At 40.5% G+C, this 21782-nt stretch overlaps 1 protein-coding gene across 8 annotated transcripts in view; it reads right to left on the reverse strand.

The window, feature by feature from the left end:
• Positions 1-21782, reverse strand: part of tnca (tenascin Ca) — a 55152-nt gene that overhangs the window by 2492 nt on the left and 30878 nt on the right. For 2 of the 8 annotated variants that reach the window (XM_076886722.1, XM_076886721.1), the window contains 21 exons: positions 19987-20256; positions 19605-19790; positions 19404-19493; positions 18998-19261; positions 18106-18504; positions 16878-17327; positions 15101-15376; positions 12812-13084; positions 12386-12661; positions 12008-12280; positions 8845-9153; positions 7509-7781; positions 7129-7251; positions 4755-4898; positions 4530-4649; positions 4300-4443; positions 2957-3087; positions 2023-2155; positions 1479-1630; positions 1187-1283; positions 938-1099 (listed from right to left, as the gene is read on the reverse strand). In XM_076886722.1, the coding sequence (XP_076742837.1) occupies positions 938-1099; positions 1187-1283; positions 1479-1630; positions 2023-2155; positions 2957-3087; positions 4300-4443; positions 4530-4649; positions 4755-4898; positions 7129-7251; positions 7509-7781; positions 8845-9153; positions 12008-12280; positions 12386-12661; positions 12812-13084; positions 15101-15376; positions 16878-17327; positions 18106-18504; positions 18998-19261; positions 19404-19493; positions 19605-19790; positions 19987-20256 (4545 nt within the window). The remainder of the gene's footprint in view (positions 1-937; positions 1100-1186; positions 1284-1478; positions 1631-2022; positions 2156-2956; positions 3088-4299; positions 4444-4529; positions 4650-4754; positions 4899-7128; positions 7252-7508; positions 7782-8844; positions 9154-12007; positions 12281-12385; positions 12662-12811; positions 13085-15100; positions 15377-16877; positions 17328-18105; positions 18505-18997; positions 19262-19403; positions 19494-19604; positions 19791-19986; positions 20257-21782) is intronic. The other 6 variants (XM_076886723.1, XM_076886724.1, XM_012918841.5 and 3 more) reach the window with 6 other exon arrangements.

Raw genomic sequence — 21782 nt, forward strand, 5'->3', positions numbered from 1 at the left:
GTTGTTTCATCTATTTATTCCTGGTCTCTTCGTTCTGCTGCTCTAGCAATCTGAATTTCCCAACAATGGGACTAATAAAGCCTCTTATCTTATCTGGTTTTATCTTATCTTTCGTGGTGCTTACGTCTGAATCACTGAGTGTCTCAGGATCATAAGATTTTATGTCCCTATATTCACTTTATTAAACTTTAAAGAGGGCGATATAGCTGCTGAGACAGTTGTGTTCAGTGCAGTGCCCTCGTGTCTTGGCTCAGACTCACTGATCCGGATCAGTGGGTGTGATCCAGACCTCTGTGTGTTCATATTTGAATCAAACTATCAGCCAAACTTTTACAAAGAACTTGTGAGCACCAGTGGTGTTTCTCCATTTCACAGCCAAAAGCTACATTCACGAGTGTTAATATATGACGAGAATGGAACATTATTTTGACACAGGAGGAGTTACGAGCAGAAGACGCGCTGCGAACAATAAAACCTTTTATGAAGTTTCCATTTGTTTTGACGAGCCAGCTATTTCACGTGGTTATTAAATCCTTTGAAGGTGATCAAAATGCTCTTTTCAGGGATTTCTCCTGTGTCATCAGAACAGATCGAGCAACCAACAAAAGTGCTAAACAAAAAGAAAAATTTATATTGTGACACTCAGAGTGAGTGTTTTTTTCCAACCTGGATTAGTGTAAACTTTCAAGCAAATACTCTGTAATTAATTGGCTGTGAGTCAAAAAAATATTGACAGTATAAACATAAAATTTGGCTTCATTAAATAAACTAGACAAAAAAAATCTGCTTATTCTGAGAGGTTCAACTGAACTGAGCCTTTATTACACTTACTGGAAGGAAACAAGAGTGAATACCCTTCTCTTGTCTAACGTTAAAGTACAAAGTTAATACTCGTACTCCCCAACATGTCAGGCTATTTCATTAAAGTGATACCAACCTGCTGTTCCACTATATGTTCCTATGTAGATTTTATAGCGTGTCCTTGGCTCTGCAATTGTGAACTTGTCATATTGCGCGTAGGCGTTCTCCCCGTTGTCCCTCAAGTCCACTCGCAGCTCATAATGGCCTGAAGATGTGATTTTATGGAGGTTGGAGAGACCTACAACCCAAGTTTAATATGTGTGAGTCAGGAGGGCAGTGAGTGAGGGAAAGAAAGCAAATACGGCTCCAGAATGAGCGAGCTTACCCAGCCAGAACTCATCGTTCATGTTACCAAAGCCAGCCGTGTAGTTCTTCCAGTTCCTGAAGAATTCCAGCTTTCCATTCTGGCGTCTGAGGAAAACCTGAAGAGTACCGACTCTCATGAGTGTCAAAACAGCTTCACGACAATCATAAGAAGCTAGGCTAAGGCCACTGTGGTGCTGTCTATCATTTGTCATCAGAAAAACAGGTGCCACATAAGCAGAATCATCAGGATTCAGCTTGAATAATGGTGTGAAACGGGCTTTATTTGGATTCCAGAAGGCTGACTTCCTCACCAGCCATCCTCCGCCATCTGTGGTCATGTCACAGTAAACCTGGATGGGCTGGCTCTCCTCTCCTCCAATATAGATGGTATACAGACCAGCGGTCGTCTCTCCGTTCAGTAATATCTGAGCACAGTCCCGTGGGCGTCTGTACAACTGTCCGACTGAAAAGCACATATTAAAAAGGCATCGCGTTAGAGACCCTGAAGGATGCGCTCACTTATTTTTCGTCCCTGTTAAATAAACAAAGCATGAGGCTGTATATAGCATCCTGAGAGAGAACTACGGAACGGGGGAGGGCCAAACAAAGGAGAAAGAAGGTTATTCCATCTGGAGCTCAGACAGAAAGAAAAACAAGCACAGGTGATCTGGCTCCAATATCAGTGCAAATGAAAGGAATGCACATTAGAAGATCTCTTTCTAATGTGCATCTGGACTGTTGCATAACAGCCAAACCCTTCACTTCTGAGAAAGCAGCGACAAGTCCAGTGCTCCCAATTTTCAGCTATACGTACACATTAATTAAGAAGAGGTTTGTGTGTGTTTTAATGCTTACGGGTAGTGAAGACGGTGGCCACGTGGCGACTCCTCTGGGCTCCAGCGGCAGCCTGCAGTCTCACATTGTACTCCGTGGAGCCAGTGAGCTGCGACATGCTGTAAGATGATGCTGTTGGGCTTAGCATCACCTCCTGAATTCATGCAAGACACACACATTATTTACACCAATGGCATTTCTTAACTGATTACTATAGCGGCTCGAAGTGCAGGACACAGAAACATTTCAGAAAACATGACAACACCATGACCATTGGAATGGATTGAACCCAAGAGCATTACGATGGGTTGATGTCATTTCCTTGTTCTATACTATTCCTTCAAACTGAAAGAAAGAAGACGAGATTGCAAGCGTAAGGCAATATTTTAACAAAGAACACTGATAAGCTGGATTTCATAAACTACAGATGGTGAAAAAAAGGAGAAGGAATCCTGCACTGTGTCTGTTTCTGTTTCAGGGCATGCAGCTCTTGGAAATCATCCAGAACTCATCATGATATCATTTCTTATTGTTTGTGTTTTTTTTCTGTTTTCTGAAATGTTGTGCAAAATGCACATTAGGACCTAACAATCTATCAGAGCTCCAGATTTTACTTTTTAAATTTCACAAATAAAGGTTTTCTCAGCAAAGGAGCCTTGCAACAGCGATAAGAAAAAAACCCCCCTTTTAACAGGAAGACATTGGCAGACTTTGTCTCAGGCAAGGCAAGGAAACAGGACAAAAAAGTCACTGTGGAGAAGAGTAACTAAATGCAAAATGGAGAGTGAAAAGAGAAATTCTCAGAGCATTATGGGAAGCCCCCTGCAGCCCAGGCCTATTGCAGCATAACTAAATGATCGGAAACTTGCGCTTTCAACGACAGTTAGAAAAACTGGAGAAACACGGCAAAACATATCTGTTGTCAAACGATGAAATGACACGGGCATGTACGTACCCTGATTGTTCCATCAGCAGAGGAGAAGCTGAGCATATATCCAGTGACAGCAGCATGAGGTGGTCTCCACTTCAGAGTGGCGCTGTCAGTTTGAATATTCATAGCTATCAGATCGCGAGGAGGGTCCACATCTGCAAATACAGCATCACATTAATCATTCGGTACAGCTGATGTGGTTAAGAAATCAGCGCATGTTGCTTAAGGTTATATTGACGCTGATATACTACATATAAAAGATAGACAGAGACGTGGGAAAACCAGATGTTTCTATGGCAGGATTTTTTCAATCACAGGCAGATTCACCTCGAAGAATAAGCTACTTTTAATCTTTTTTTTACTCTAATGAGGCCCCTAAATTACAAAAACAAGACTTTAAATTAGCAAATGAGACCATAAACACATCAGGAAACTGTTCATAATATGGCTCAGAAATATGGGTGTAATTAAATTGAAGTTTGCTGTATTTTGTTTGAAATTACAATGTAATTATATATACAAATTCTTAAAGCTAGGTACACCAGAATAATGTGGTAACAAGTCAGTCTTTAACAAGAAACAAAGAAATAATTTTAATTTGTGGAAATTGAAGTAATGTGTAAGTAATGTTAAGAACAGTTACAGAAAATGACATTGAACAAATTATGGTTTCGGGGCTGGAGTCGGCACCAGTAATGGACAGACAGCCAATTGGATCCTCCGGCTCAGTGCTGGGGAAATTGTTTTGGGTCTTCCACTTGACTTTTTTGTTCCATAATCCTCAGGATCATTTAAGAAATTCCAAATAACTGTCCTACTGCGTCCCACCTCAGCAGTGATGGCGCACTGCGAGAGATCCTGGTTATGCAGTTTAACAACCCAACTATGTCCAAAAAAGGAAAGTTTTTTTGTCTTTGCCATGAGAACGTCATCACAGTGTGACTACCTGCCAAAAAATGACAATGAATCCACATTTTTGCACAGATTTGGCCTTTTAAAGGCATGTGGTCCTAAACTTTTGATCAGCTGTAAAGCAGCCTGCTTCAGTTTAAGCGTTGTTGTCAATAAATTGCATGCTCAAAAACATGTTTTGTCTCACTCCCATTTCTTGTTGTTGCATATTGAAGTTCTTCTTGGAACCTTGTTAAGATCCAACCATGCAAAATAGGATTTTCTGCCATTTTTCCAGTGGTCTTAAACTTTTGACCGGGACTGTATAATTAAATTAGAATTTCAAATAAAATACAGTGAAATTCCATTTAATTCCAGGGAATTACATCTTTAGTAACAGGCCATATTATAGAGTGTTCCCCATCTTTTATATTAAGCAATACTTTTATACAATCTGGACATCTTTCTGTGTTTACCTGTGGTGAATTCGGTAACAGCAGAAGCACTCCTCTGAGCTTCTTTCATAGCATGAACTCCCACGGTGTAGTGGGTTGCTGGAACCAAGGAGTTCATCTCAAACTCCACAATGTTCCCAGAAACGTGTTCCACTGTTGGGGACACTATAGGGCAGGAATTAAATTATGCAATCAATACAAAGTCAGTTAAAATGAACAGAAAGCAAGCTCGTTTAAACTCAGAGACACACCAGAATCAGCACTGTAGGTAATGATGTAGCCATCAACAGTGGCGACAGATGGTTGCCACAGCAACAGGGCCGAAGTGTCCGTGACATTGATAACAGTAAGACCACGAGGTCTGTCCAAACCTGCGGGGCACGAGGAAGATCACAGAGAAAACGTGTGGGGTCAGTACATTTTTAACTGACTCCAGTATTGCCGGAGTCAAGGCTGCATAAGAGAAAAAAGCCAACCTGTGGTCACAGTGTCTGTGCTGGGGTCACTTTCCTCCAGACCCTTCAGAGCACTGACGGTTACTTGGTACGTCTTTCCGGGAATCATATTGGGAAGCAAAGCCTCGAACACGCTGCCATCTACAGTCAATGTCATTTGGCTTCCTGTGGGGGAGAGAGAACAAACACATGTACTATTGATTCAAAGACAAGCTTGTCAAGAGGTGTCAGATTTTATCTATTGGTGTATTTCCACTGTACTGAACAAGATGTACTAAAGCTCTTCACATACTTTGTGGTGGGTGGTGATAAATGTTTGAGTACTGGAGATTGAGGCCAAGAGAAGCCTTTGTAAGGCTGAGATAAATGCTTACGTCAACTAAAAAATGACAAACTGATTGCAATCACAGTGCGCCGTATTGCTAATGATAGTGTATTACTTTCATTACTCAAGAGCATGGTCCTATATTTTATGATTTATGATGATGAAGTGAGCTTCCTCAAAACTAGCAGCTAAAAACAAATTTGCTCTTGCTCCAAACTGCATGTCTGTACTCTGTAGATCAGGATTTATTGCATATTTCATTAGTGGGCTCCATTGATGGATATTAAATATGGCTAAAGTTTCTAATAATGTGGTCAGTAGATTTGTAAGTAATCCCTGTGAGTCAAAGGCTCAGACTTCAGACTGCACAAAACGCTGTGTGTCTGCTCTTGAGTCTCACTGATTACATAGCGAGTGGCTCGATTAGCAGGTTGTGACAGTTTAAACAGTAACCTTACCCACCTGCTGAAAGAAAGTTGGCTTAAAGGGAAGGGACCTTCTTTCACAGACTGGGTGAACTGAGGGGCTGCATCAAGTAAATAACTATTATATTGAACTGAATCATGCACAACTACTCTGGCAGAGTGGATAAAAAAATATTGAGCTGGAAATTGGTCTTCTTAAAAAAATATTTTTATAAGATGAAAAATCTCCAAGTAGTGCAGTGCCAATAGTATCAAATGATGTTGACAGTGAGACGTTCCCGGTTAGCCTGAGCAGGTATTTTACCTTGAAAAGGGTTTATATTTCCTTTCTTTCTGAACTTTGATATATAGCTCCCTCTTGTACAGATTTTGCATTGACAATAAACATATTGCACCATTTTTAGAATAGCTCGACAACTATGTGACTCTGTCACTGAACTATGGTAAAAGGTTGACCAGTGATTGAACCAAGGACATGCTGTTAAAGGCCTTAATTTCATCTGGTGAGCCCACTAACCAATCAGCTGTCAGAAAGAAAGGCAGGATGAAGGGCTATAGCAGAAGCACAGGAACTCTGTACAAGCAGCACATGATAGGCATGTGACTTGAGTGCAGGCGTGCAGCTTTGAGCAAGAGCAGAACAAATCTGCATACAGGGAGGGATCATTTCAGTTCTGGGAAGATCACTGAGTAGCTAAAGATGAAAATGAAAGCACACGTTTTCAAACAAAAGAACCATCCTCTTGAATAAAGTAAAAGAATTTTCCTCAAGATATTTACAATGTTTGCAATCTTAGATTAGCATGTTAGAAGTTTTGCTCCTAAGCCCGATGGGGAATGTCACTGACATGGATTTAAAAAATCATGGAAAATTTAAGTTTTCCAGAGACTAGAAAAGCATCAGTATCACTGATGTCAGAGGAGTTGATACATTTTTTCAGATTTATTGAAAAGTGATATCTATAGACTTTTTGATATTTTATACATTTAAATGTATAAAATTCATTGTTTACTGGACCAAATGTTTGCCAGTGTGACCCCATTAGCATGGTAACGCACCAGAAGTACCAACAGAACATCAAAAAGATTTTAATTCACTATTATCTTGAACGGTGCATTAATAAATAAATAAAAAACCTCGACCAAATAAGCATTAATAAATGTCACTGATCTGTACAGAATTAAGAATTCATCACACCTGTGAGTCAATGTGCATTGCACAGCAGTATTTTAACAGAATGCCAGCCATTACTGTAGTTCGAACAGTATGGAAACACAAGAGCACACAACAAATGACATGCAAATAAAGTCCTCAGCGGTCCGCCTGTTTCCAGTGCTTAGCAGCGTTACACTGAGCCTAGTTTAGCGGGTTTGCTACCTGGAAGAGAGTCGCTCTTCTTCACATTCTGACTGTGTGAGAGCTGCACAGAGAAGTGAACGCTGTTACTGAAAGTCTGTTTCTGAAATTAGAAAGTGAAACTGAACTGATAAGTGGATTATTTTTGATATTATCACATGCATGTTTCTGACATGTTAACATCAGTATATCTGATGAACACGGACACAACAACGAAGCTAAAATTAAAACTGTTTAATTAAATTCAACCTTAAATGTAACGTGTATAAACAATGATTGACCTCTTACCTCCTTCAAATGGCACATAGGTGATGCGGTAGTTATCCACCGGAGAGCGAGGCATGGACCAGTGAACTACGGCTGAAGAGTCAGTCACTTCAGAGAAGTGAAGTCCTCTGGGAGTGCTGAGGCCTAGCAAAAAGCAAATGGATTTGCGCAGAGAGCAAAAAAGCAAAGTAAAAACTGTAAGTATCGTAAGTAAGTATGTGAAAACACAGTTTTTCCCAAAAGGACGTTTTTCGACAGACGTGAAGTTTCAAAGAAACCAGAGGAATAAAGATGATTAGTGGGACACTGGGTTGAGTTCTCTGAAGTCGAATGTCGCACTGAAAACTCAGAAAGTTTGGTAGTTAACATGAGACTGCACACTCTACAGTTTTTCAGTATACCTGTCTGAACAACCCCTGTAATAGGTTGGGAGCGTCGATCCAGTGTGGCACCGTAAAGCTCGATTTCATACTCGGAGCCACCCATAAGTCCGGTTATGACCTTGGTTCGTTCATCGCCACGGACGCTGTGCTCTTGAGGATGGGCTAACCTTTTGCTGTCTCTTATTTTGATCACAAATCGGTCAAACAGATCTTCATTGGCAGTCCACGTCAGACGGAAACTGTCAGCTGTGACGTCTGAGACAAAGAGATGCTCCACTTCTGGCTCAGCCTCTGGTTAAACAGGGAAACATTAACGTTGCAGCGCGTCTGGTGATTTCCCAGCAATATTCATCACCTTCTGAGAAACACCCACAGGGATCAGTTTGGAAGAGGTCAGAAATCGGGCAAGACAGGATTAGGTTCCAGCCTGAGGGCCTTCTTGTCCACCGCCACCAATCTGCCATGCTTAGGCATCCATTAGTGTTAATCAGTAAAAAATACAGCGCATGGACTACAGAGGCATACGCTTGAATGAAAAGACAAGATGCTTTTTGTAGATGTCAGTCAACAGAAGGATTCTTTCGGAAGGATTTCAGCATACACTTGTTGAAATGCGTCCTCAAGGCCAGCCTGGATGCATTCAGTGCATTTAAAAGTAATGGCAGGTGACAAACGAGATTAGAAGCTAAATCAACAGACATTTCATGCTCAGAATATCTGCTGATTTATCCGTGTTTTCCTCCATATGAAAATGTCATTTTCGATTGAGTGGTTCATATCCATCCAGGGAGTTTGAACCTGATCTACAAACCAGCCTCACTAGGGAGTAACATGGTGCAATAATTGGATTTTGTCCATAGATATCTGTCTGACTATCAGCGATTAAAAATGCGAAGGAAAACACATTTTAAAATATGAAGACAAACAAATGTGCTTGCTCATATTTTGGAGGTAAGAAGAAACAGACGGGAGCTCAACACCTCTTCCTCTCGGTGACACAGCTGCATACCAAGGAGATGCTTAAAACCAAGGAAAAGTGAGGTCATACTGGAAAAAAAGGTCATCTGAGTTAGGGTTAGGTAAGAGTACTGAACTGAAGTCTCACCATCAAAACGTGGCACTGAGTTAGATGTATCCGTCCTCAGGCTAATTTTGTTACACAATGTCTTTTGTTGCGTGAAATGAATATCAGTGATTAGTAAATATCACAGAACTGCACCAGGTTGTGATAGTGAAACTGCAGAGCTGAAATGGTTATAATAGTTATACACGTATACACCCATGGTAGCTTCAACAAAGTCAGACACTGGACTTTGTAGTAAGACAGGAGGGCTTACAGTGCACTGAGTTGTACCTGTCACAGCCACTGCAGTCAGAGGCCGAGAGAGAAGCCCTGACTCTGACACCCCTGTCAGTCGGACCTCATAGCCTATGCCGGTAATGAGGCCCCCGATGTCCAGGTGACTTTGGTTTCCTGGCACAGTGAACTCCTGAGCCTTCAGCAGCCAGCCAGAGTCTGTCACCACTATGTGGAAATGGCTGAAGCCACCACTAGAGGGGGTTAGATTATCCTGCGGTAGCTGATGCTTCACCCCCCACGACACACGGAAGCCATAGGGGGTTATGTTGGAAATGGTCAAGTTTTCCACTTTAGGCAAAGGAGCTGAGAGGAATGTGGGTTTAATTGAATGGGAGGAAGGAGTGTGTGTGGGGGGAGGGGGAAGGGCAGGAGGGGGACGAGACTTCATTAGGAGGATAACGTGTGCAATGGTTGCAAAAGCAAATACAGACACAGTTCTTTTACAAGGTAATAGTTATAGGCCAAAACACACTAAGGGCAAATCTAGCATGCATCATAATTTAGTACTTTGTCCTCACACTATCTAAAGTGGCAAACACAGAAGTGCTAAAAAATGCAGTTCCTTGAATGGCCACTTAAGACTGAGTTAGAGCACGAAACAAATGCAATTTTGGTGTCTTTGTGTATTGGTTTTCTTCATGACAATTGCACGTACGTTGCTCACTTTGACTGGCAGATATGCTGACAAAGACGGTTGTAGCCAGCAGCCACTTAAGGCCCCAGTAACACAGTCCTAGAGACTTCTACTGGCAACCAATAGTTGCTGAGGAAAAAAATAAGTATTCCAGTGCTGTTGGAAGTTGAAGCCCAAATTACATGGGTCTTAGAGAAAAATGCAAATTCCCTAACTGGTTTTCAGTTGGTTGTGGGAGGTGTTATTCCCTATTCCTCAATGCTTAATTGAAAGCCCCCAGTAGCCAAAGCTTCCTTAACTTGACCTGACCCAAACTATAAGGTTTTAAGCCTAATAAAAGTAGAGTAAGTGTCTATATACTGAATCCAAACTGAGAGCTGGTTCCATAGTAAAGTCTGATAGCTGAAGGCTCTGGTTCCGATTTTACTTTTGAAAACTGTGGGGACAATTTTGAGAGCAAAATGCTCTGTTAGGGTTAAAATATGTCAGGGCCTGAATATTCATTATTGTTATTTTGCGCATGACGGGAAGGATTTTAAATTCAGCTCTGAACAGACAGCCAACAAAGAGAAGCTATTATGGGAGAAATATCCTCTCTCCTTCTCGTCCTAATGGGTACTCTCACTGCAGTGGTCAACTGAAGGTTTTTGAAGGAGCTTTTAGAGTGACCTGATTATAATGAACTACAAAAGTCCAGCCTGGAAGTAATAAATGCATGAACTAGCTTTATCACTCTGAGACAGGATGATTCAGAATTTAGCAATATTGTGAAAATGAATGTAGGTAGTCCTCTACATTTGTTTAATGTGCATGCTGAAGGTGCCTCACAGTGTTACTGGAGGCCAAGGTAACGTCATCTAACACAAATATCTGTTTTAGGAATGACTACAATAACCTCATTTTTATCTGAATTTAAAAGTAGGAAATTAGAGGTCATCCATACCTTTAAGTCTGTAGTTTATATTTAGATAAACCTGGGTGTCATCTGCATAGAAATTAAAATGTATGCAGTGTTTCCTAATAATAGGTATGTAAATGTAATTGGTCCCAGCAAAAAATCCTTTGTGAATAACGTCTTTGTGGGAAGAAGACTAGCCATTTAGTTGAATAAATTGGAGTCTATTTGAGAGATACGAGCTAAATCACTGCAGCATTGTAACTTTAATACCTGCACATGTTTTAAAATATTGCTGGACTGAGGTCTGACAGGACAAGCACAGAGATGAGCCCACTGTCAAAGGCCATAAAAAGATCATTCAAAACCTTTAGTAGCTCTGTTTCTGTGCTATGATGCACTCTAAATCCTGAATGAAACTCTTGAAATAAACCATTGTTTTGCAAATGACCAGTTAACTGTTTGTCAGCTACTCTTACAAGAACTATTTTGAGGCCAAACAAAGATCTTCTAAATTAGTAAGATAATATTTCCTCTCTAACATTAACGTGGCGCGTGGGAGGGCTCCACTTTGAGAGAAGCCACTAAAACCTAATAAAAAACTATATGAGGCTGTCATTTTGAACAACTACATGGATGTTAAACTTGCCTGAAATAATTGTTTTATCTGAACTTTTTATAAATCAGATAAAAAGTCAAAGAAATCAACTTCAAATTCTGAGGACAAGCCAGGTGGATGATTATTAACACATAAAAATGGTTTATAACTTCTCCGGTTAGGGTGGAAAAGGTTAAGAGTTGGGTTTCTAAATTCTGTCTAGCTCTTTGGTTGTTTAATAAGTTGGAGTGAAAGATGGTTAAAAGGTGCATGTATCCATTACAAGCTGTTAGCGTATCCTAAACGATTATCCTTCTTTCTCACTATTTGAATGACCATTATTTTCAAAATGGGCGTAAAATATTCAGAATGGCTTGAAGCCCAAGAAGTTTTAAGTAAAAAGGTTTATTGCACTCATACAGGAAGAGGGCATTGTGCCATTTTCCTATTGAGTCTTGAGGCTTTTTGAAACGTGATGGTTTGCCCTCTGGTGGCCATTAAATAGAATGCAGGTTTAAAGCACTTCCATACTGGTTTCCCTAGTCAGGGGTGTTGAACTCCAGGCCACGAGGGCCGGTGTCCTGCAGGTTTTAGATCTCACCCTGGGTCAACACACCTGAATCAAATGAACAGCTCATTACCAGGCCTCTGGAGAACTACAAGACATGTTGAGGAGGTCGTTTGGCATTTAAATCGGCTGTGTTGGATCAAGGACACATCTAAAACCTGCAGGACACGGCCCCTCGAGGCCTGGAGTTCGACACCACATCTGTTTTAAACTGACTATGAATGTTTCAAGCATCAACAAATGCTTGCTGATTATGAGCGTCAGAAAAAAAACCCAAAAGCTGCTTGTGATGCATGTCCGCTTTGCTCTTAAGGTGTTTTGGGATTTTGACCTGCATATTGAATTCATTTAATTATTCTGCTAAGTTAAACTGATAAAAGGAGCTAAATTCCTTTTTAGTTTTGGTGGAAAAAAGTATACTTGAAGTATTAGAATAAAAGATATGAGTAAAATACGTAGTACCTGTGACAGCGTGGGCTAACACTGTGGGGGTGTGACGCCCATGAGAAATACCGTATAGTTCAATATCATAGCCTGTAGCATCCATCAGGTTAGTGACTGTAATGTTACGGACATCACCAGGCAATCTGAACTCCAGTGTCTCAGACTGCTGCTCAGAATCACTGACTCGGATAACAAAGCCATCAAAATGACCTGACACAGTGCTCCAGGACAAGCTGAGGTTATGTGGACTCGCAGATGAAGCAGCTATGGGCCCCAACTGTGGGATGTCCTCTGAATAAAAAAAGAACATGGCTTTTCAGTTATGTCGTCCTGCATACATGTACATAACAATGTAGGCGGCATGTCCAGTGTCAAGAAATGCAAGTCATGTGATACCTGTTGTAGCTACAGCAAATAGGGGTTGTGTGTTCTGGCCATCAACACCAGTGGCATACAGCTTTATGTTGTAGCCCGTGCTCGCTTTGAGCCCCGCCATTACTGTGGAGCGCACATCTCCAGGCAGAGCGCGCCCCATTGCCTGCGAGGGCAAAGCAGACTCTCTGACTTCTACTATAAACTTATCAAAAGCCTTCTCTCTTGTCCGCCAAGACAGAGAGAATCTGTCTGAGGTAATGTTAGAAACAACTAGCTTGGACAAATCAGGCTCTTCAGCTACAGGGGAGAGAAAATATAAAATATATGCATTTATTAAAAAAAAGATAACACATGTATTTGTCACTTTAAAACCCAAGTCAACTTTAGAGTGAAGGTAACAACAATTCTCTTGGAGACTAATGATTTGATACACATAAAACCGATTACCTGTCGATGCAACAATACTGACTGCACTCGTTCTGGATCCCTTGTACGTTCCATAGAGGTAGGCTATGTAATCAGTGCTGGGCCTGAGCCCTGTGACATCATAGGACTTTACATCATGGGATATGTTATACTCCTTTGGCTCCATCAGCCAATCAGAATCAATTATCTCCAGGACAAAACCATCAAACTCTCCTTCAGTGCCATTCCAGAGGATTGAAAAGCTCTCTGACGTTAAGTTCATGATATATATTTTGCCAACCACTGGTTGATTCACTAAAGAAAGAAACCATGATTAGATTGTCACCAAGGCATTTATGCAGAAAATGTTATTATTAAATGACAAGTAAATGATTAGAAATTGATCTTTTTCTAGAAAGGAATACATTTAGCGTTACGGGACGCTCACCACCACCAACAGTAACTGTTGACAGTCTGAGAAGCTGTGATTAAATACATGCATGTATTTTTTTTTGCATTAAACGCAAAGCAAAAATCCTGCACCACAGTTATTTAAACACAATTAGATTCAGGATTTTTTAAACAGAAACACAATCTTCACAATTCTAACTGTGGCTGCCACCGCAATAGGTTTGCAATACACAACCATGAGGCAACTGAAGCACAGACTTTTCAAATTTAATTCAAGGGGAACAAGAATGATGAGGTAAATATTAAAAATCCGCCCGTATCCTGCATTCCAAAAAAAGCTGGACCACTTCTAAAACTGAAAGCGTATGGAGATACCCGATGATTTCAAACATATAGAAACACCGTAAAACACAGTGAAGAGAGTATGTACAGCCATGCATGGTTTCTAAAGCTACCAGGCCAGACGTGTTTATTGCTAATGTGACCGAACACAGAAGCAGCTGGACAATTTCTGAAGTATGCAGAGCTTTATTGTCTCCGGTGATTCAGCCAAATGCAGCAAAGCTGATTGGATAGCATTTTACGGAGAATACTATGAAAGCAATTCAACTCAACATTTAAAAAGCACTGCGCATTAAAATGGCTGTGATTTCTCAGCTGTGGCAATGCAGCATTCTTGTTTCACCTTGTAAATTAAAGTTGAAAGTCTGTGTTTGAATTGTATCCCAGTGTGTCCCTTAATATTGCTTGTAGAGCCGTGTTCAAAATTAAGAGAATTGTGTCACTGTAAAAATTTTGGAAACCAAATATACTCTTTTCTTTACCTTGAATATAAGCAACATGTAAAGCCAAGGAGAGAAACTCAAAAGGCCTTCAAAATTACCTGCAAGTTTGAGTTGTTAATCACTGACTTAAATTTGAAAATGTGATTAAGCAGATTTCATGCACATGTAGCATGGTTTGGGCATGTTAATGCTGATCAATTCAATGCATAACGCGGCATCAAAGCAATTCAAAGCAGATGAGTTAGAGAGCTAGTTAAACTTCATTTACATGTTGCAGGAAATATAGTCCTTACATGCAAGCATGCACTAAAAACAAAATTCAGATGTAAATCGAGGTGATGCTACTGTTAGCTTCGTTTTATGTTATTAGCTTTTTACCTTGATAGTGACAAGAAGATTTAATCATTTGCCACCTAGCAGTCCAAAAGGAAATGACTTGTGTTTACTTTGATGTTCCGTGAAAATAAACTTCATCAGAATCCACAAAACCACCCCAGCGTCATTCACACAAACTGAAAGATGACATGGATACTCACGCATACTGTGAGCGCTTGCACATCGACGGGCAAATGATGGGTCATGGTTAATCAATTATACGCTGAATGAGGGCTGATGAGATGATATGAGATTATCGCACTGTTGCTGTATGACTGGCGGGGGAGGCTGAGAGTTATTGGTTTGCTTTTGCAATCATTGCAGCACATCAGCGCCAGACCGGACCACGATGCAGGGATGGCAGAGGGGGGCTTCATGCACTTTGGGATAAGGGGATCAGTCGGAGGTAAGTCAAGGGGTTTGGGTCAGTGATGAGGCACATGTACGCATCACCCTGCCCTCTCTCAGCTAGACAGAATCAGTGGCTGGAGGGTGAGGAATGGTAAACGGCATGTTGGTTAAGATGAAGCAGTAAAGTGCACTGTGTCCAGGGTGTTGGACATTGAGGCCATAAACAACAATTGCGTTATTATCATGATGTTCTTGTTTCATGCTGCGAGGTGAAGATGCTCCATTGAGAGTGAGACAACAGAGCTATTTATGTGTATGCTTCACAGATGTTGACTTTAGTAGAAATTATTCATGGAAAAGAAGGACAGTTTAGAGGACAAAAGGCTGCAACGCTGCAAGTTGCAGGTACCTGTGGTGGCTTCACTGTACACAGGTTCAAGGAAGGAGCCCTGATACATCCCATACAGGCCAACCATGTAGCTGGTGTTGGGATTCAGCCCAGAGATACCCAGGCTCAAAGCGTCTCCGGACAGAGTGAGGTTCTGGCTCTCTGCAAAATTCTCCAGGTTTGTTATCTCAATCACAAAGCTGTCAAAGTCCCCACTCGTGGGGCTCCAGGATGCAGTGAAGCCATCCCATGTTATGTCAGAGATGGTGAGGTTCACCACCATTGGCGTCAGCATCTCTGGTAGATAGACATATCAGACTGGGGTCAGCTGGACAGGAAGATGGATTATGCATTTCATTTTAAGGCGAAAAAAAAAAAGTACATCAGGAGTATGAGGAGCACAGTGGGGGAAAAATCTAAGATTTTGAGATAAAATTGCAAACACTTGAACACATAAAAGTGATGATCACCTCTTTCATTGAATTTTGAGTGTTTTAATCATCCTTGTTACATCTGTGGTGCCATAGCAAATGAATGGGAATACACTCAACCTCCCCCCCATTGGCTGAATGACCTACTGAACAACCAACTGTAGGGCCCACTCAACTGAATTTCGTGGTGAAAAATGTTTGTGTTAATTTAAAACAGACCGCTCAATTTTGACCAGGAACACTAAAGTAAGGGGGGTGGGGTGCACAAAACTGGAGGGTTAAATTCTCCCCATCTTCTTGTCCCACCGAAGGGCGGAAAATGTGTAATTGGTTCTGTTTGCTTGTCTTTTGTCTGTCTGCCTGTTTGTTAGTTAGCAGTCTAACATCAACAGTTATCAAGATATTATTTTGAAATTTTGTCAAATGGTGGATACCAATAATAGCTTAAGCACATTTTTGGTGAAGGTCAAGGTCATGCCATATATAAAAAATCAGTAAAAACTTAATATTATGCTGAATTTTTTAAGGATTGGCTTAAAACTAGTACCTAGATTGGCTAAGCATTTGACCTTGACCTTTACTATTAGCGCCCAAGGACAAAGTTAAAATATTTCAAGAAGCCATATCAAGTAATATATCATATGAACATCACAGGCTGACATCATCATGTTGTAATAAAAACACAATAAAGCATCAAACTTTTAGTATCGTAAGAGTCCTTTGAGGGACTTGTGAAATAAAATAAAAAAATAAAATAAAATTCCTAAATATTGAACAATATTAAACTCTAATCATTTTAATCACAAAATAATTTTTCAAAAAAGTTTTACACTCTTAATTAAAATGTTTGATATTAAAGTATTGAATGTTGTATATTTGATATATTGCAGTATACTGTATATTTACAATATATTTGACATTAGAGTCAAAATTGAATACTAATATTTAATTTTGAGTTCATTATCAGAATTAAATAACATATTCTTAATATAATTTGAAGTATTCTAACTTTTAACAAATTCTACCAACAACATGTTAGAACTTTCCTTCATTTGACATCACTTTTATATTGTTCGTTTAAGTTAAACTAAAAACAACTTTCAAAATTAGAAGTCTCTTTGTTAAATGCACATTAAATCTCAAAATCTCAGATTTTTTGTGGACCTAATACTTTGTTGTGAGGATTTAAAAGTTCAGCAAAAGACAAGATTAGATCAATGAGGATTATCTTTTACAATAAAACATGAAGTATCTGTGGAAAAAGAAATGATTGAACCATTCTGAAATGTTCAGACATAGGAGATAAAAGATATGATGATGATGGATTGAGATGAAGGGCTACAATAAGAAATATTTGTTCCATGTACCTGTAGTAGCAAAAACTCTGAGAGGTAAAGATCGCTCCCCTTCCACCAGCCCTTGCAATGTAATATCATAGTGTGTAGCAGGGGACAACCCTTCTATTTCAGCCTTCCTCATATTTCCTGGTACCGTGGTCACACGAGGTTGCGTTGTTGCTGACGGAGCAGTAAGCTCCACCAAAAAGCTATCGAACGCCTCATCGGGCGCGGACCATGCCAGCTTTACACTAGTGGCGGTAACACTGACTGTGAGATCCCCGAGTAGGTCCAAGCCTGAGCTGTCAGGCTCGGCACCGGAGCTTATCCCGCCAGAATCAGAAGTGGAAGTTACTTCATTATTTAGAGTATCGAGGATGTCTGGGTTTTGAACAGCTTCATTATCCGGAACAGACTGTGGGAGCGTTGAGGCATCTTTGATACTCAGCGTAAGCACATCTGGAGATGTGGGCTTGGGTGCTAAGTGAATAAAAGAAGGTTAAAGAATGAATTTCTTATTGGCTCTGCTGGAAACTGTAAAAAGATCATGTGAAGAAAAACAATGGGTTAACATAAAAATATAATAATTCTGCACAAAATGCTGTCCTTATTCTACCTGAATCATGGATATATTATGACGGCTAAATCATCAAGCCATTGCTAAGGCATTAATGACACCTGAAGCAGGGTCATTAACTTTCTGAAGACTCTGCATAGTCCACTGGTGTGAAAGTATACAGTTGTCTTCAAATTAAGTTGAAGCCATGCACAGCCACGTTCTTTCGGCTTTTGTAAAACACAACTCAGGAGTCTTAGTCATGAGACATGCAGGCGACCTAGTTTAATTTGCTATTAGAGAATCACTCATCTCTCTAAACGGGGTTAATGATGGGACAAGGCTTTAATTTAAAAGCTCAGGTACAAGAAGAAACTGGGACAACCAGCTCAGTAGAAAACCAGTGTGCTTGATAGCTTTAATAATCCAGGCTAGACACTGATGCCACTGTGGATTTCTTCTTGCATTTGAACTTTGGGAACCAAAGAATCAAACGAGATGGGTTTTTGTAAAAACAGAGACATTTGTTAGGTTCAAATGGACTCATGCCAAAGGTTATGCAGATGATGGTTTCAGTGGAAAAAAAAGTCTTGTGAAATCTGGGAACAAAGAATCCAGCATGCAAGCCATATCAGTCTGGCCTCTAATCAAAAGCTTCCACTGAAGGAAGAAGCTGAAAAACCCTAAAAGAGAGACTTATACCTGTGATTGCAACAGCTTCAAGTAGCGCAGCTCGTTGGCTACCTGTTATTCCATAAAGTTTTATTAGATATTCTGTCGATGCCGTCAGGCCATGGATTCTAGAGCCATGGGCATCTCCAGGAAGTTGAACCTCTCTCATGTCCCACAATCGCTGAGTGTCTTTATATTCTAGTGCAAAACTATCATAGACACCACGAGCCTTTAGTTTCCATGACAGATCAAATCCATCAGACGTGACACTTGAGACAGTCAGCACTCCAGGCTCATCCTCAGGCTCGGTCCCAGAAAACTGGGACTCGGAGGGGTCTAGATACACAAAGCTAATGACATTGTCCTCCAAGCCTGTAGGAGTCGCTAGCTCACGGTCATCTGAGTCAGCTAAATAAAATGTGAAAGAGGCTACAAGGAAAACAAGAAAATCGAGAAAGCATCGTTTAGTAACAGATGAAATAATAGTTTCTTGGTGCTGGTCGGGAGCAGATTTATTTCCAGCCAGCAAATCTCTACTTGTATTTCTAAACATGTACACAAATGATCATTTTCAAGCTTTCAGTCCTGGTTGCCTTGGTTACAAAGCTGCGATTAGCATTATATATGCAAAAAACGCAGCTGTTACTATAAACCAATCTTAATTAATTTTAAAAAAAGAATAGGAGATGGATCTTTTTACAGTGGAGAGCAACAATCTCAGGTTGTCCAATGAACAGTAAGATAAAAGAGAATTAATGATGCTGACACCCCTGAACTCCAACAGCTGAACCTGTCTGTAGATCCTTTTAACTTTAGCTCCTCGAAGAAATCCTGAAGAACGTAACAGAGCCTTTAACTAAAAATGCATGCGTTCTTATTCATTCTATTCATTTAAACTGTGGAAAAATGGTTCCCTACCCACCTGTGGATGTAGACAGGGAGACGGGTGTGCTCCTTTTGTGCCCCCTCTCTGCAGTCAAGGTAAGGGTGTAGCTCATCCCAGGAGTCAGATTGGGCAAATGATAGGTAGTCGTTGCAGCTGGGAACCCCACCTCCCCAACCTGACCGTCTCTGGAGATGTACACCAGTCTGTATCCACTGATTTTGGCCTGAGGTTTCTGCCACTTGACGCTGAGAGACGTCTCTGTGGATTCAATTTCCTCAAAATCTCTGGGAGGATCGAGGTCTGACAGAAAAATGAGGTAGATAAACAGCTCATTAGTGTCATTTCACCACTCAATTTGTATCAACACATCCTATCTGTCTGTGTGTTTATGAAGCGGTGTGAAGGAGGAGTGTTTGGACAGCTGTTCAGCAGTGTCTCTCACCAGTTGCTGCGTTTGTGGTAGCTGGGAGGCTTTCTCTCTCATTCTTCACAGCAGTCACTCCAATCCCGTACTCTGTACCTGGCTTTAGCCCTGCGGTGCAGAAAGACGGAAGCTAAATATCCATGTTGGGTGACAAATGCAATTCTGGATATTGCATGTGTGTGGTCAAGCTTAATTTGTATTAATCCATGTGATACTTACTGGTGATGGTAGCCTGTGTGCTATCGCCTGGTCCTCGCTTGAACACTTCCTCACCATGAATTTCCCCAGAGATGGGACTGTATTTTACCCGATAGCTGCTAATATCAGCTTCACTGTTGGTCCACTCCAGGGTGATGCTGTTGTCTGTCTGGGACACAGTCTGAAGGTTCGTGGGGGCATCCAGTGCTTACATAAACAGAGTTTCTTTCATTAATTATGTAATGACTTGACACTTGTTGACCTACAATCATACAATAACCTTAAATACATACTAATACAACATTAGACTGCTCTAGTTTGTAGTGTACAAATGCATAGAAGTCTCAAAATATAACAATACAGTGAACCAAAACAGAAAATACAGTTATTATCACAAGACAACCTGTAGTGAATGTGGCAGTGACAGGGTCACTGGTGATGTCTCCACTCCTGGAAATGAGCGACACTGTGTACTCGGTGTCTGGCCTCAGACCATCAATGCTATACTGCTTGTCTGGGGGGGATATATCCACACGATTTTCATCTGAAGGGTCAGAGCTGGGCATGTAAAACATGGTGATTCCATCCATGGGAGCCACTGGCTGAGACCAGCTGATCAGAGCCGAGGAGTCCGTAATATCCTTCACCTCCACCTGCTGAGGGCTATCAATCTCTAGATTGGGCAATTTGGTAAGAGAAGGAAAGTTGGATGAGATATAGAGGGGAGAAAAGATGCATGAAGAAACGTGATGTCATCTAACCACAACAGAGGTACTGATTCACTGAAAGACAAAAAATGTGAAGAGTGGTAATTGTCCTAGAAACTGATGCATCCAGGGGTTCTTTTTTTCTAGCTTAATATTCAAACATAATAACTTATTTGTAATCAATGTAAGCTGTATATTTGGCTCTATTTAGCTAATTTTGCTAATCATGCTAACCTAAGCTGTTGAGTATGGTGAACACTTTTGCTAAAAATCAGCAAGTTAGCACTGTCAGTGCAAAAATATTAAGTATCACTGCTGGTTTCCACTTTGGTTATCCTGAAGATTAAAGGTATTTCGGCATCATAAAGTCATAGAAGATGCTAATACATGTAGCTTGCTAACCAAGCAACTGCTTAGGGTTTCAAATATGTTCATGTTTGGCTAAAAAAACAGCACCAAATCGGTAACATCAATACCAATTCATGGCACCGCAAGCTATGTCCATCTCTTCTAGTGTCATCTTGCAAGCTAAAAAGTACCTTTCCAAAAAGTTATGTCTACCTTTGGTGTCAATAAGAAGAGAAATGTCTCTAACAAAGATTTAATCAGTCTCTGTATGTGTAATTCATTATCTAAAAATACACAATACAAATTCACAAAGAAAACCTGGATAAAGAGATGTTAATCGTTGTTTTGTTTGTACGTGTTTAAACATAAAATACATCTTGCATAACTCAACTTGGATATCAACCACCACAACAGGAAAAGTCATTATGAAACATAATGTGATTCCCTTTAAGTCTGACGTCATGCCACTACCTGACAAATCTCCTGTGTTAACATGTGGAGGAGACATTTTTCCTCCATATTTTGGATCCATGCTAAAAAAGGACCACTGGGGGTACAAGGGTATGAAAAGTTTAACCTCGCTTCTATCATTCCTCTGTGTCGACTTTCAGCCTATACAAATAAATGACATCAGAAACAAAACGGTGTGATACCCAGAGAGTCCATCAACACAGTCCTGTTAACTAAATGATTTTTCCATGCTCAAAGGAAGTTGTCTGGCTTGACGTGCCATATTGATGGCGTAAGGAACTGGAACCATTTCATAACTTAATGTATGGAGTAACTCGGCAATAAAAGTTTCTACGAGACAAGGACGAGAGCTAAGAGCAAAAGATTTATTGGAAGAGGAGAAAAAAACAACTATGACATGGATATGCTATGCTCAGCTTCAATTAGTTTGAGTTATTACTCTTTACCCTGAATCTGTTAGATGGACTATGGAGAGCCACCTGGGATTTCTTCTTGTAGTTCTTCTTTTCTTTCTTCACTCTAGCTCACATTGCAGACACAGTCAAAGTGCAAAAGTACTAATAGCTGCCACATAGTGCAGGAAAATTAAAATCTTCTCTGACTCTAATGTGATGATTATGGTCGAGAGTTGATGATAGGCAGCCATAAACTGCATGACTGTAAATATTCTGTG

Source organism: Maylandia zebra, linkage group LG7 (genome assembly GCF_041146795.1).
Source record: "Maylandia zebra isolate NMK-2024a linkage group LG7, Mzebra_GT3a, whole genome shotgun sequence".
In the NCBI taxonomy this organism is placed as follows: Eukaryota; Metazoa; Chordata; class Actinopteri; order Cichliformes; family Cichlidae; genus Maylandia; species Maylandia zebra.